Source organism: Rhagoletis pomonella, unplaced genomic scaffold (genome assembly GCF_013731165.1).
Source record: "Rhagoletis pomonella isolate Grant_MI unplaced genomic scaffold, Rhpom_1.0 Rhpom_scaffold_00002, whole genome shotgun sequence".
In the NCBI taxonomy this organism is placed as follows: Eukaryota; Metazoa; Arthropoda; class Insecta; order Diptera; family Tephritidae; genus Rhagoletis; species Rhagoletis pomonella.
Window position 1 is genome coordinate 8,968,801 of NW_023458556.1, and position 17,369 is coordinate 8,986,169.

The following is a 17,369-nucleotide window of genomic DNA, read 5'->3' on the forward strand; positions in this document are numbered from 1 at the left end:
TTTCTGTTTTTGTCGTAAGATTGTAAACGGAACAAATGCAATGCGAGTAACGATAAAACTGCATGCCGTTTTATTTTCATCAAAATGATAAGCAGCTAGTCGTCGTCCTTTGCCTATGGCTTTCGAAATGTGTGGTTTGGACTCATTGGTTCAAGTGATTAACACCACACGTCCGACATTAAATATATGGCATATCCATAGTAGATAAGTGAAGTGTACATAATGTGTACACTAGGGTGGTCCAAAATAAGTAAAGTCGGAACTTCAATGCTCTCACCTCCTAGGATTGTTCTATAACGGAAAAATTATACCCCCCTTTTTTATTTTAAAATCAAAAAACATTTATTTTTTATTTAAAATATTTTATATGGGGAAAAAACAACTTTCCGTAGAAATGGTATGGATTGCTTTAGAATCAATATATTTCTATGGGAATCTCTAGTTCTTTTCAGGAGACAACAGTAGTAACAGTAACAATATCCAATTGTTTTTTTGACCATTTTTGAATACTAAAGATTTTTTATTTAATCCCCCACTGCATTTTCTGGCATTTTCTGGAGGTTTTGGCAGAACTATAAAATACAGTTACTATGAAATGGTTAAATAAATTGAGGGTTGAGAGCATAAACATTCCGACTTAACTTTTTCACATGCATTTTCGGACCACCCTAATGTACATATATCTTCTTACAATACTAATTTGCTTAATAAGTTTTATTTATAAGCCCAGTGGTTTATGCATAATATTGAGTACATACCCAAATGTTATACGCAGAAAATAATCGCTTCCAGGTGTAATACGCTTTATACATCGTGAAAATAAGGAATTAATGCTACTGAAAAAATATTCTTAAAAATAAACTGCGGCCAATCTTGTCTTATTGTTGCCGGAAACTCTTCGTCGTAATCTGTGACCCGGTATGGCCCGTAGGACTGTCCCATGTGCCGGATCCACAAAATTAGCGAGGTACTCACCGGTTATTGTCCCTTCAACTCCATATCCCGGTAGCCGTATTCTTCCACAGTATTCGCTGTACCCAGCGCGCATTTTTCTACTGTCTGCCACAAAAATCATTCTCCGGCCGGTTTGCCGTCTTCCCCAGTTTCTATTCCCTTTTTGAAATAGCCCTATTGTTTATATATGAAGCTGCAACGATAACGATTAAGGAACAAGGGGCACATATTTTCTTATTTAAAATAAATGTTTGAAAAATTAAGGAAAAAATGCCCACTTATAAAAAGAAAAAAAAAAAAACAATTTCAGAAAAATTTTTATTGGAAGAAAAATGTAACGAAACTGAAAGTATTCAGATAAAAGAATAATTTTCTTCTCAAGCTGCAACTAGTGAAATAATAATTCTTTTAATAACTTTCAATAAACAGATCTGCTATACTAATATTTTTTTGCAATTCCATTTGCAGATAATAAACCAAACACTGGTGAAGTTCAGTTATCTGCTTCAGAACCTTTAGCCAATGGCAAACCTACGGAGGATAGCATCTCTGAGGCTCAAACAGTGTCTGAAATTTCAGCGGAACCAAAAAGTTTACCTCCTTTGAGCCTAAACGGAAAGGACAAAAAGGAAACGGAAACAGAGCAAAGCATCGAACCACTGTCAAATGTTTCGGAAGCAGAGGGACAAGTTAAGGTAAGACATTTACGGTATATTTTGCGAATTACAGAGTGTTTACATAGGACTTTGAAAAAATTAAGCTTTGTATCGGGGATGAGACTATTACGTTTTTTTTTTATAAAAAACAAAATATTTTATTATAGGGCAAAATTAATATTTACATACAAAAAAACGAACCGTTAATGATTGCTGTTTAATGACTCAGTATAGATTTTTCTTTCCGCGACAAAAAATCACGTAATAAAGCCCAATCAAAACTATGTAGACAATGCAAATAGTAACATAAAGACTTTATCATAAAATCAATATCCGCTAGACATCACGTCCTGTTAATTGCCATATAACATTAAAGTATTTTGATTGCTTTGATTGTAAAAATAATTGATTTTATTTTTAGAAACTTCCTTATCCAAAATCGGTCTTCTTTATCATCAGCAATGAGTTTTGCGAACGCTTCAACTACTATGGCATGCGCAGTAAGTGTGACTCAATATAAAAAATTTAAAACAAGTGCTTTTTTTTAATTACATTTGTACTTCCGCAGCCATTCTCGTCTTGTACCTGACCCGTCAGCTCCTCTATAGCGATGACAACGCCACCGTAATCTTCCACATCTTTACCATGTTCGTTTACTTCCTATGCGTTGTGGGTGCTATCATCTCCGATAGTTGGCTTGGAAAATTCAAAACGATCTTTTATCTCTCACTTGTTTATGTCACCGGTTCAGTATTGGTTTCTCTCGGTGCAGTGCCTACGTTGAATTTGCCCGCCAACACGTTTACAATGATCGGTTTGGCGTTAATAGCGCTGGGCTCGGGCGGCATAAAACCGTGCGTTTCCGCCTTTGGCGGTGACCAGTTCAAGATACCCGAACAAGTGCAGCAAATTACGACATTCTTCTCGCTCTTCTACTTTTCAATCAATGCTGGCTCATTGGTTTCGACAACAGTAACACCAATTCTGCGTGAAGATGTTCATTGCTTTGGCGAAAAGGAATGTTATTCATTGGCTTTTGGCGTACCGGCTATCCTAATGGCTGTCTCGATAGGTGAGTACTTTGGCATTAAAGAGATATATTTAATAATCTAACCGAAATTATGCTCATATTCATATTTTCTAGTTATTTTCGTACTTGGTCGCCCATTGTATAAAATTAAACCACCAGCGGGCAATATGGTGGTGTTGGTCAGCAAAACTATTGGTGTAGGTAGACTGAAAAGCTAAACAAGTTGAAAATAGTACTAAAAAGATTATTCCAAATAGAACGCCATTGCTACAAAATGGAAGGAGAAGAAGACCAATCCCCGTGAGCACTGGTTGGACTATGCGGATAAGAAGTATGACCGTCAATTAATTGAAGATGTGAAAGTGCTGATGCGTGTTTTGGTACTCTATCTGCCGCTGCCTGTCTTCTGGGCACTTTTCGATCAGCAGGGCTCACGCTGGACTATCCAGGCAACCCGGATGGATGGCGACATGGGCTCATGGGACATCAAACCCGATCAAATGCAAATGATAAATCCCTTCCTTATTTTAGCATTCATTCCACTTTATGAACTTGCATTCTATCCTTTACTCGGTATGGTCGGTATTCGTCGTCCTTTACAAAAGCTGACTTTGGGTGGAATATTCGCCAGTATAGCTTTCATTGCTTCCGGCTTGGTCGAACTGCAATTAGAGGTGAGTCAACTGCCATCTAAGTGTCGCACAGTGCGGTCGAAATTCTAAGATTTAAAGAAATGATTTCGTACTAGGGGGTTTTCCGAATCCGCTGTCAGAAGTGCAAAATTCGAAATGACGGATCCAGTAAGGTGTCTCGTAAATTTCGGACTTTTTAATTAGAATTCTTAGAAAGATTTTGAGTATCCAGTTTTATAGCCCAGTTTTATAGTCAATTTTAGTGTCACAAAGTGCAAGTTTGAAGTAGCTAGGACTTACCGTTGATTTTTTGAGTTTTTTTTTGTTATTTTCTTGCATACGATGATATCAGGAAAATGAGCCCTCCTCAACCCTTGACGAAAAAATTTCCAAAAATCAACCGTAAGTCAAAGCTTCTTTAAACTTGCACTTTATTACACTACAAGTAATTTTTAAGCAAAAAACCAAACCGACTTCAATTCTCATATAAAAAAAAAATATATATATATATATTTCATGATCCAATGATCGGATGTAAACCAGATTAGTATGAGATCACCTATGAGACACTGCTTTTCGGATGCAAATTATCGAAATCGGTTGACGTGGTCCAAAGTTATGCGGTAATGAGTAGAAATGAGCATCTGAGTTTTATTTTATTCTATAGCTAATACTTTTCTAAGTAAACTCCAATAGGTTTAAAAGCAGCATCCAACAGTGTGTTGTTACTGTTGCATTTAACAACTCAAGTTTTGTTTAAAAATAAACGAAAAAAATACCTTTACATTTTTATTTCTTAAAAATTCCTGCTACAGTATTTCTTTTCACAAATTTTGTAACGTATTTTACTAACCTTCAGTTTGTGTTTTTTTGGTTTCCTATTCTCTAACTACTTTTATACGTTAATAACTTTTCGCTTTTTATTACAATAATGTTGTGCTTGGGAGAAGGTCACACTAGAAATGAATAAAAAGAGAGGGATTAGGGTATAGGTACGGTGACCATAAATATATTTTGAAAGTTCAGGACAATTTTTAAAAAAATTTACATACATATAAATTGGTAGTATAAAAATATCAAACATATACTACATATATATGTACATTCCTCGTCATTTGAATAGCGCACCCTTTTTTGATTTTCTACCATGCTTGACAAAATTTTTTTATGGAAAAAATGCGCAGCACCGTCAAAAAAAAAAATGTCGCCCCTGTTTATTTTTTATAATTTTCAAAAATTTTTAAAATGGGATGTAGACGTAGAATATGCTATATTTTTTATAAAAAGTTAATGAATATTAAACAAACAAAAGGAAAACTGTACCTACTAAGTATTAAAAGGATGCGCTATTCAAATAATTATCTTATTCTTAATTATTAATCCAATTTTAAACTTTAAACATAAATCCAATTTGCCTCATTGGTATTCATCTTTTAGTAATGAATATTTACAAAATTATAATGAGGCATATTACATATTACTTTACACGAAATATGAACCTCTGCAAAGTAAATTTTTTAAGCAAACTTTGGGTCGTTGAACACAAAAAAAATGCCCATGGTTTCAAAGAAGTCTTTTCGAGATTTGTTCGAAGAACGTATTTTTAGTACTTTTTCAGTTATTCCTCAATATCTCATGAAACGACCAACAGTTCAAAAGGTCTTGGTGGGCTCTTTGCAAAAATATATATTTTTTGTGCAGATTGTGTTCCGTAACATCCCATCAGTTTTTTATTTACTGTAAAAAGAAAATGATTGAAATTTCAATTTTTCGATTTTGGTCGCTTGTAACACTAATAATTTTCATCGAAATCGGCGAAGTAATATATTTTTGTAAGAGCTACTTATGTCGATTGGATAATTTTTTCATGAGATATTGATGAATAGGTTCGAAATGTACCAAAAACACGTTCTTCGAAAAAATTACGAAAACGCTTGTTTGAAAGTAAAATTGGCTTGGAAAATATTTTTTTCTTAAGCGATTACAATATATAGAACGCATTGACTAGTTGAACCTTCAAAACCAGCTTACCCTTATGTAGTTACCAATTAGTTATCGACACTGCTTTTATTTCGATTAGGAAAAGTTAATTTTAAGATATCGAAGAAAATGCGGGACAAAGGAAGGACACTAAGAAAAATCAGTACATTTTGGGGGTTTTCTGTTTTGAAAAACTACGCAGGACAGACCTTTAAATAACAGTACGGTCCTGCAAAAAACGGAACGGATGGTCACTGTAGGTATAGGTCGTTACAGTGAACAGTTTTCGCTTCTTAGGTGATCCCTTTAGACAACTCAATGTCAAAAAAGGCCTATCTAGAAACTTTATTTTCTCGAATTTTGGTCGCACTTTTGGATTTCGGCCGCACTGTGTGGCGTGGTAATAACAGAGAAGAGTTAACTCACATTCGCAATTTAACTCTCGATATTCATTATCTCAAGGTCTTAAGGGCGCAGCTAACCTTCAACTTTTGTAGTGAAAATAAGAATGTATCTCCAGAATTTTTGTTATGTCCCCACTCTAAATACAGCCTTTAGTGTTCAGAAGAAAAATAATACAACATTTTCATTTGCAGAAAACTTACCCGGTCTTGCCCAGCGCAGGAAATGCTCAACTTCGTGTTTACAATGGCGAATTATGCGACTATTCCATTACCACCAATTTGACGAATTTCAACTTTGATGTGGCCTCACTCAATATGTACAAGAACAGCACAGACATCGGCTCCGAAGGTTTCCTATACGTAAGATTCGATGTTACCAGCAAAAGTGCGAGTTGTGATTCATTCGCCAGCCAAACTTTTATTTTCAACTCCTCAACCAGCCATTATTTGTTTTTGAACTCAAAAAACACTGCACAACCTCTAGTCTGGGGAGAGGACACAATCAGTAAACCCAGTCGGGGCTATCCGTTAGGAAGGACATTAGCGAATGTAGAGCCGACTCGCCAAATTGATTGGAAAAATAAAAGAGGTACGATTGAGCACACCGAGCCAGCCAACTTGGGCAACATAACGGAACTAAAGTCGGGCACCTATCAAATATTAGTTGATAATGAGGAGATTGTCAGTACATACCTCAAAGTTGGTGGCATTTACACGATTTTAATAAACGAAGATTCATCAGGCCAATACCGCAATAATGTCATAGTTGTAACGGAGCCCAATTCGATGTCCATTTTCTGGTTGATTCCGCAATACGTTATTATGACACTCGGTGAGGTGATGTTCTCCGTGACTGGCCTGGAGTTTTCATATGCACAGGCGCCACTGACAATGAAATCAGTATTGCAAGCTTGCTGGCTACTTACGGTGGCATTCGGAAATGTAATCGTGATAATTATCGCCGAACTATCGCTCTTCGATTCACAAGCGTATGAGTTCTTCCTCTTTGCCGGTCTTATGTTTATTGATATGATTGTTTTCATGTTTGTGGCTTATCGGTACAAACCGAACACTTTGGCGCTGAATAGTGAAACTGAGCCGCTGACGCCACCAGAAAAAAATGAAAAGGATGGCATTGATAATGTGGCCAAAGCGATTGATGAGTAGATACGATGGGGAAAAAAGAAGATTGATTTGTAGTCAAATGTACAAATAAGTGTGTAATTTGTAGTGAACATTAATGTTAATTAATAATGTTTTGTACTTAATCAGTTCGTAAGTTTAAGTACCATAATTAATAAAAAAGTATTACAATAACTACCGTAAACCTAAACAATAAATGAAGTGTATAAATAAATGATATACTTTTGGTAAAAGAAGCTGAGGTAAAGTTGTTGAAAAATTGTAGTTATGTGCTCATACATACATCCTTCTATACCTTAATATAGAGAGACCCGATCTCACATCGTCGCACAGTGGTCTGAATGGATAACACTGTGCTATACTAAAAAAATACCTGGGAAGTTATGCATATTTTCTGTTAGGTCTTTTCGGTTGATTGCAATAAGGACCGCGGAAATAACGCCCATTGGCTTTATTTCCCAAAAACAAGATATAAAGCCCATGGGCATTATTTCCGGTGACAGGTAACAAGATCAACGGAAATAAGCTCAATTGACCTTATTTCCCACCCTGGTGCGAAATAAAGCCAATTGACCTTATTTCCGTTGGTCTTATTACCTGTCACCGTTATTTCTATTTCGAAGGGAAAATAGCGCCCACCAATAAAAGGCAATAAAGCCCGCGGGCTCTATTTCCTTTGAGAAAGAGCAATAATGGCAGCGGGATTTACTTCCAAAACAAAAGGAAATAACGCCCGCTTGATTTATTTCATAAAAAGTAAATAAAGTCCGTGAGTACTATATTCTCTGGCTTTATTTAACTGAAACATTCCAATTATGTATACAGTAAGCTGACCAACCGTCCTCCTTTGAGGAGGATTTTCCTCCTCAAATGTGATATGTCCTCCTCAAAAATATTGTCCTTCTCTGTCCTCCTTTTGAGCAAAAATGTCCTCCTTGTCCTCCTTTTCAAGTATAAAACTTGATGCAGTGATGATACTTTCAAAAATTTTCGTTGAGTATATTATTACATATTTCCTGATCGTACACAATCATTATATTTAAAAAGGGTTATCATTGTTCAACTCTTAGTTAAATGATGTAAACTTTTGATTCAACAACCGCCTGTGTAAATTGAACAGTGTAAACGCCTTTTAATCAATAATATTTAATACGGCTTTCTTACGGCACTCCAATTACGTAGTTCGCTCTCTCATACACAACTCGCACTCCAATTACCATGTGAATTACGAACAAATCGCTGTCGTGTCTAATTTTTATAGGAAATTTATCGAAACCAGTTCACGAATCAAAACTGGAACTTTTTCTGAGTACCTAAAGTATAGTTTTACATGTTTACATCACCAATTTAATACGGAAGCTTATAAATTGAAAGCAATAACTTACATTTTGCATACAGTTTGTAGCGAAGAAAAAAAACAAAACACAGAGATAGAGAATTGTCAAATCGAATTAAGAATATGCCCGTGGGAATGGGGGAATTCGCGATCGTAATTGGAGGAGCCTACAAAGTAATTCACGGTGGCGGGGGGAAACCCTATTACGACGCGTCTTCACAGGCCAAAATCATTGCCTACCATATGTCATTTTGTTTGCCAAATGTGTATAAGTATTATCAGTGGCAATCCTTGTGTGTGGGGAGTTTTTATCTTGATAAAATCATTTGGAAGATGGCTTAAAGCAAGTATGTTCGTTGCATTGGAGCGCAAATATGCTTACAATTTTTTAAGAAAATGTATTATTTCGCGTCCAATAATCAAAAATAGCACAGGCCTAGCGGCGGATCCTCACCCTTTTTTTTGGGGGGTGTTTTCCGGAAAAGTTTGCCACTTATACTTATTACTTTGAACGAGTAATTATTGTGTATATATATATTAGGGTGATACAAAATAACTAACCTAGCGAATTTAAAAATAACCTATTTACTGAGAAGGAAATTCTAACATTTAGAAAAATTTGTATTTAAATTTTAAAAGTGTCCATTTGAAATTTTATATGTAAATAACATGTAAAAAAATTGTTTTCATTTGAAATGTCATAACTTTTAAACCGTTAAAAATGGTTATAAAAAGGGATATACGTTTTTTTCTGGGCATATTCTCGTAGGGCATTAAATTCTCTAAAAAATGGCCCTGAAGTTGATTGTCTTAGAGACGATAAGGAGTATTAAATATGTTAATGATATTACTGAACGAGATATAGCGTTGATACAAAATTATAGTCAAACTTTGACGAAATACGAAGAACAAGCAACTTCTTTTACAAGTAATATAATAACAATTAAATAATTTAAAAAGAAATAGTCCAAACTTGTTAATATGTGGCGGTCTTATAATTATCCAACACAGTGTACTATTAAATTGTTGGAATTGTGTTTAGAGAAACTTTGGATTGTTAATTTATTCGTTATTTATTTTAGATAAATATATTTTTTTTTTTGTGTTTTCAATGTGGAGAATTTGTCCTCCTGGAATATGAAAAAATTCTGGTCACCTTAGTATACAGGCATACATTTGCGTAAAATGGAACGTATTTTATTTCTATTTTTGCATAGAGTGCAGTTCTGCGCTAACTTCCCTTCTGCGGTATACGCATAAAATCGAACAGTATTTTTGCCAATAACTGATAAGCGAATTATTGGAAATTAAAGATGAATTGTTACTTTTTCTAGCCTTCAATGCGATGCGCATATTTGTTCTCAGCGTATTAGATTTTTTGGCGCAAAGGCCATGTGTACATGTGTATGTATATCGCATATTTCTTTCGCGCCTAGGAACTACACGCACTGAGTTTTTTTTTTAGGGTTAGAGGGGTGCCCGGCCCATATTTAGTACCGGTCCGGACGATAATAAATATTTGATCAAATAAAATAACTAATAAAAGAATAGCTATAGGCTAACAAGTGTTTATAGTTAATTTTTTTGAAAGCAGATAAAAGTTGGCCGTTATAAGTGGACCAAAAGTTGGCTATTGTAGTAGATGACCTACGAATTCCCCACATGGTATATGTACATGTATATACACATCGAGCCCTAACCGCCAAAACAACGTAAGCGACATTTTTTTCAAAATTTTTGTTTTGATGCAGAAATGCATCTAGATGCTCTAGGAATATTTCTGCATCAAAAAGTAACTTTTGGAAAAAAATGTCACTTACGTTATTGGTGGTTAGGGCTCCTTGTTTAAAAAATTACTCATATACAGTCTTATTTACACTATACTTCAATGCGAAAATGTCGGCTGAAAATCGAAAAAGTTACCGTTTTTGAAGTCGATTTTGAACTTCACGTATTATCGTTGGCGAGACTCAAAAATTAAATTTGCCAAAATTGTCCAGAAAATCAAGCAAATCTTGAAAAAATTAAGCAAAATATTTTAACTGATATTTTCTCAAGATATTTTCATTTTAAGTTTGTACAGTCATTCAAGCGAATTATCCATTACACTAGTGTACAAAAAAAGCGGCATATGCGTACTTTTCGATGGGCTTAGTAGTTTCTGAGAAATTTGTTTATCATTCCAAATTTTGTTAATGAAAAATTTGTTTCTTTTATATTAAAGTTTGTTCTTTTATAAAAAGAAAAATCAATTAGCTAAAGATGTATAAATAAATAAGTTGTGAAAGGTAAAATTTTTTTGTATGAAATACGAGCAGGAAAGAATGTTACTTACGCGTCTTACACGTGCATACATACATACACACATGGCGCAATGATTCTTTTGTACGAGCATGGCGTATGAGTAACATTCTTCCCTGCTCGTATTTCATACAAAATATAATTGCACATTTTCATTTGACCATTCAAAACTTTTTTATTTATCCATCGATTTTCTTCGTAAGTAGCTTAATTTTTTGTTAATGATCAGGCTTTAAAACGAATAAAAACCAATTTTTTATTTTTAAATTTGAATTTTGTTTCATTCAGAATGCAAATTTAAAATGGAAATAAGTATCTTTTGAAAATGATCTAGAGAAAAAGTATACAGATCCAATAATCTACGACCCAAAGTTAAATTTACGTATATGGGCATTTTTTTGTGTGATTTTAACGTCCCTAAAGTGTTATCAGTAAAAAAAAATTATGCTGCGACTTTTTTTAGCAATCAGTAAAAATTCACTGCAATGCAAATGAAATTTCATTATCAATAAAAATTTACTGATTAGTGCTAGTTTTTGAGTAATCGGTAAAATTTGACTAGTAATCCAAATCAAATTTCATTATCAGATAAATTTTATTTTTACTGTAATTTTACTGGTACTGTAAAGTGCTGATTTATGGTACATACGAACTAGAGATGGGCGCGTGAGTGAGTTTGTAAGTCACGCACACTCACGTTTAGTTAAATTTTTTTCAATCACGTTTACGGTACCGACGCCCAGCTTTTTAATCACGCACGCTTTTTCACGGATATTTTTGCAGATTGAAACTTTATTTATATAAATAGAATTTCATATAAATGTTGTATAAATTACGTAATTTCCGTGATCGTGCGTGACTGAAACTTTGGCTGGCGTATGTGTGATTTTCCGTCAATCACGGAATTTTCATATATCGAGCCCTAAACGCCAAAAAGATGTAAGCGAAATTTTTTAAAATATTTAATTTTGATGCAGAAATACATCTAGATACTCTGGGAACATTTCTGCATCAAAAAGAAAAAAAAAAAAAATATGTCGCCTACATCTTTTTGGCGGTTAGGGCTCGGTATATGAAAATTACGTGATTGACGGAAAATCACACTCACGCAAGCCAAAGTTTCAGTCACGCACGATCGTGATTTTTCTCTCAAAACCACTTACGCTCACGCGTTAAAAAGCGTGACACCACGTGTCACGTAGAAGCTCACGTGTTTTGCCCATCTCTATTAGGAACTACTTTACTACTACCAAAGTGGTACAGTTCGGATACAGTTTGCGGTATAAAGCCAGCTCTCTGAAAATGTAAAATTGTTTAACAGATTCAAGAATGAATTTAATTAGGGTTGCCAACTTTCTAAGAAGTTACGATAATGGTTATTAAAAATGTATGCCTATTTATTATCACAATACGGGTATCAAAGGGAAAACGTTTGAGAAATCCTTAATATTAAGAAGTTTTGAAGAGGGAGCCACCCATCTGTAAACTAATATTCTTTGTTTTAATTAATTTTTATTATGATAGTAAGATACGACTTTTTGCATCACATATTTAAATACCTATTTATAAACAAATGATGCATACATAAACAATATGTAAATTTTTATAAACCAAATAATGGTTATTCATTTCCTTAACATCAAAAAAAAATCTCTTTGTTTTAAGCACCGTCTGCGCTTTCCTTTAAAATTTTTTCCCGTTGTTGATATATGTATGTATATATTTTATAGGGGTACTAGCAGGGCTCGGTTGCGCGAGATTTCGCTACTGGTGAACTGCTACTGGAATAATTTATTGACTTTGGAGTATGCAATGTAACTACAAGGATGAGAGATCCAAGATTAAAAAAAATGTTCAAAATTTTCATTGTGTTTTTATTAGCAATCGTTGAAAAGTAATAAAAATCAACAAAAATACAAATGTACACTTCATGTCAGAAGAATATTACCATTGATTTTTCCCGATTTAATTCAGCTGTGCCATTTTTCCCGAACCCATCTTGAATGTATTTCCAATACACAATGAACGTTGGACAACTAAGGTTGGCTATGAGTTCGTTCTCAGTTCGATATGCATATTGGATATCGAAGGTAATTTTCGAACGTTCGCCAAAATGTTTATAGGGAATATACATAAAACTCTATGAAATTTCTTCACACACACGTGTTTCGTTTCTCAGCTTTTCTGGATAAAACCTGTAAAACTGTCAAAAAGCAAAATTGTTTTTAGAGAAAGAGAGAAAAACCAAATATGTAGTACGCGAACGCTTTCTGGGTAAAAATTGGTAAAACACTCAAATACACCGCATACACCATTTTTTGTTTTGTTTACACAGCTGTTTTTTATTATTTGGCAATTTGCTAAATTAAACGCAAATAAATAGGCAAATTAACAAAAATATGTACAAAACTTGATATCTCTTCGCTACTATATATATATATTTAATTGTATTCGTTCTGACAATATTGAACAGCTGATGGTTTCACACTTTACCAGATTTACCGAACAAAAATTCATCTGCAAAGTGAGGACCGATTTTGCTCTCCCATTTTTTCCCCTATTTTGCCAGAGAACCGAGTACGGGAACGCTTTCTGTTTTTTTAGACCCCAGAAACGGGTCGATTTAAATTTTCGTGTTATTTAATTTTCAAAAGTAAATAATTTGTTTATAGAATACTTTATTAAAAAATCAGTTTGGAGGGGTTTGCATGAAGAATTTTCTGATGTCTCAAATAGGCGCAGTAATTGATTTCAGAAAAATATTCAGCATCCGTAACCCCCCTTTAACAACTGCGATTTTTTTTAAGCGCGCGCAAATGTTCCTTAATTCAAAGGTTTTAAGCAATCCAAAGGGCATTTTGGGTTGAACTACAGCTGTATATACATATATGTAAATACATAGATCGTTTTAGCTGCTGCGAAAAGATGGCTAAATCCCGTCTTTTTGCAAGCGTTGGCAATCACCTGGCTTCATTTTTACTTTTTACTTTATTACGCTCAAGTTCAAAGTTTAATGCGCGAACATATAATTTTATTAAAATCCAAAGAAATCTTGTCGAGTAAACAAATACTAAAAAATATCTTCCATTGCGTTCATTCTGGCCTACTTTTTGCAATTTGCTGCCAAAAGTTATAAATGTCACGCGCAGCCACAACTTTTTTATCTGGCACGGTCTTATATAGTTAATTTCCTACTGATCGCCTACTCAATATGTGTTAGCACTAATCAGTCTGTTAATCGCTGTTAACGGGCTTAGACGTAACAATATTTTCTGGTCAGAACGGTTAAAAAAAATTGCAAACGAAGTGAATTTGAGTGCACTTTACGAGAGTGTTGCGATTCATGCGAAAAAAAGATCGCGATTTAAATAGTGAAACAAAAAAAAATAAGGGATGAATAATTAACAATTACAGGACCTCCGTTCGCAGCATCGAACAACATGACCGAAGAAAATGGTACACTGAAAATCTATATACTATATCTATACTACATATATACGTACATAATTAGTACTAAGTAGCCAGTCGGGTTTTACACGGTTCAAGTATTGAATTAAATTCTGCTTGCTAGTAGATTAGAGGGGCTAAGCAGAAAAGGGAAGAGTACTCAAAGTATGCAAGTTGTTTGCAACCATGAAATTCGGTTTGCTCGGAAATCGCTAATATTTCGGACGTTGTAATCACTGAAAATGAGTGTCATCAAGGACAGTACATTATACGTGATAAGACGTGACTGGAACGCTGTGAATATATGTACATAGGAGACATACCGTGCGCTTAACTACAGAAGCGTTGACGGAGAAACGTCTAATTAAAATCAAAAACCTTGCTTTGCCAGTACGTGATAAACATTCACATAGAACTCTGTTTACGTGCGTGGAAATTTTGGCTTTACTAGCTTGTGGATGACTCGCTCATTAAACGGGACGATGAGGTGTATGCTCTATCAATACGATAGGCAAATGTACGAAAAGTAGAAACATGTAATTTTTAAGCAAAAAACCATGATAAAAATATAGTAAGGTAGAACCGCTGAGAGTCACTTTTAAAATTCTTGACGTTTACAAACAATTTAATTTTTAAATTTACTCTCAAACTCACACACACATTTTCATTTTCAATCTCAAGCAACAACAATTTCGTACTATTTCAATTTTTTATTTTCACTTTTATACGATTTTAAAATGTTGGCAAACTTCAAAAAAAAATCATGGCCGACAAATTGAGAGAACGGTTATACCTTGCTATGTTTTTCTCATGCAAAAAACAAAACTGACTTCAATTCCCATACAAAAATTTAAGATCATCGATAATTTCTTCATGATTCAATAATTGGATTAATAATAATAATAATTAGTATGGGACCACCTGTGAGGTAACACCTTTCCTCTACAACAAGAATTATTGAAATCGGTTGACGTGGTCCAAAGTTATGCGGCAACATGCAAAAAAAAAAAAAAAATATATATATATATATATATTCAGACAAATTGATAACTTTCTCCTTTTTGTAAAGTCAGTTAAAAAGGGTTTGAAAAATATTCACTCGTTTTAATTGTATATTAGGATGGTCCAAAAATGCATGTGAAAAAGTGGACCACCCTATTGTGTATACTTGTACCAAGGTATTTGCAAGTATCTAGTAAATAAAAATAAAACAAGTAAAGAAGTATATAAGTATAAGTTCGGACGAAACCGAATTTTCTATACGCGGCGCAGGTATTAACTTGGAGTTAATGAACGTTCTCAGTTATTGAAATATCTGAGTTTTCGTATATCCGGAAATAACCGTTATGTGGGGAGCCGGTGCAAATTTCAGTCCGATTTGAATAATTTTGAACGAATTGCTTTTTCATACCAAGGTTATTAAATGCACCGAGTTTGGTAGAAATAGATAAATCGGTTACCTAGATACACATTTGTGGTCATAAGTGGGCGGCACCACGCCCATAATCCAAAAATTTATAATAGTTCAATTTTCTGCTCACTTACGTTAAGGGTACTCAGACTATACTCGTTAAGGTCTTAATTCGGTATTAGGTAACTTCCACCATTGTTTTGTTTTTGTAAATTACCGAATATATCATTACCAACTTAACGGGGCCGCCGGTCTGATAATGTGGTAACACATGCGTTAAAATGTCAGTTGATTCCTTTCTGTCATATATTTGTTGGAATTCTGCCGTGGAATTAATAAATTTTACAAGTAAGTATTACTTAAATAAAAGTAATTTTAACTAGAAAAAGAATAAAGGGCGTTCGAAGTTGAAAGTATTTACCGAGTTACCATATAACGAATCAATACATTATCGAGTATAGTCTGAATACCCTTATTGTAATTATCGATTTTGAGTTAATAAGCTTCAGTAGTTACTGAATTATCGTAGTATAGCAATAATATGTTAACTACCACATCCTCGAATTTCGTCCTTCTAACTTTATTAGTTTTGGATAAAAAAATCTACACTTCTCTTTATAAGATATTGATAGTTACAATATACATAAATGAAGATACTGGAATCATTACACTGTACAGCACTCGGCTGGGTATTGGACCAAACCAATTTTTTTAAGAGATTCAGTCTTAGGTATAAATATTTTTTATTTTATCAAAATAACAAAATTTTTTCACGCGGAAATATTTTTCTCCTATATACGTCTTTGTAATAAATAACCTGCTAAGTTTTTCATTTAAATTCCATTATAGATAAAAAGCCAACCACTGGCGAGGTTCAGATACCAGATTCTGAATCTATAGCCAATGGCAAATCTACGAAGGATGGCATCTCTGAGGCGAAAATCGTGTCCGAAGTTTCAACAGAAAGAAAACGGCTATCTCTTTCGAGCTTTAACGGAAAAGACAAGAAGGAAGCAGAAGCAGAAGCAGAGCAAAATATCGAACCACTATCAAATGTTACGGAAGCAGAGGGCCAAATTAAGGTAATTTTAATATCAGACTTTCAAAAAAAGTTCGGCTCTGTAACAGGGATGACACTGTAATTTCTTAAATATTTTTTGATTAAGGACATGTGATTTAAAGCCATAATTACTATATACGAAGGTAAATGTTTTTAGAAACAATGTCAAATAGAACAACTGCCGGATTCTGAAAATCGCTATGGCTAATATCGATCGTCAGCGTCGGTGTTTTGAGGCACCGCATAACGGTTTCAATGACTTCGAAAAGAACTTCAAGATCATCATACCTCGTCGCCCGTACGCCAGAAACATGAAAGCGTAAAAATTAAAATTTTGGGAAATCAACATTGAAAGTTTTTTTTTTACGAGAATTATGTAACTCTACAATTCAAATTGTAAAATACAGTGAAAGCTCCCATAGACGGACGCTCTAATAAGCGAACATCTCCTTTAAGCGGACACATTCTTGGGAACGAAAAATTTTTGGTTTTTTTTCCATACAAAATGCCCTCCCATATAGCGAACAAATGTGTCCGATCACTGCTCCCATAGGCGGACAAAAAGCAAGTGATCATCGGTGTCCGCTTATGCGAGCTTTCACTGTACTTGATTTCCGTGTACACATGGTATTCTGGGTTTTGGTATTTATAACATAGAACATTTAAAAGGTAATCAAGTCAATCCAATAACTCAAAACTGATAAGTTTGTACATTCATGACCATATAACCAATTTTTTGCGTATGGCTAAATATGTATGTAGTTTAGAACCATTTTGTTTATCAAGTAATTTCGATTGTTGACTATAGTCGCTTTATAACAATAAACCAGTTGAAAAATGGCTTTCAAACCCAGTGATAAAATATGCAAAAGTTTAAACGCCTTAGGAAACATATTTATGTTTAAAACATACGAAAAAATCAATATATTCACACAACTAGGATTTAAATATAGTATAACTGCGTTTTTAATTTTTCTCTCTGACGTCTGACGTTTTTTTTAAAGGAGTTGAAATT

General features: G+C 34.1%; 2 protein-coding genes across 3 annotated transcripts in view; one reads left to right on the forward strand and one right to left on the reverse strand.

Moving 5' to 3' along the window:
* LOC118733005 (peptide transporter family 1-like) overlaps window positions 1-17,369 on the reverse strand; it is a 72,430-nt gene that overhangs the window by 29,493 nt on the left and 25,568 nt on the right. The gene's annotated exons all lie outside the window — the stretch shown is intronic.
* LOC118733003 (peptide transporter family 1-like) lies at window positions 1,437-6,996 on the forward strand (the record flags this gene model as incomplete). The annotated part of the gene is given in 6 exon segments (XM_036462149.1): window positions 1,437-1,649; window positions 2,032-2,110; window positions 2,179-2,682; window positions 2,755-2,837; window positions 2,898-3,314; window positions 5,849-6,996. Coding segments are annotated over 6 exon segments (2,271 nt in total), but the record flags the coding sequence as incomplete, so codon positions are not given.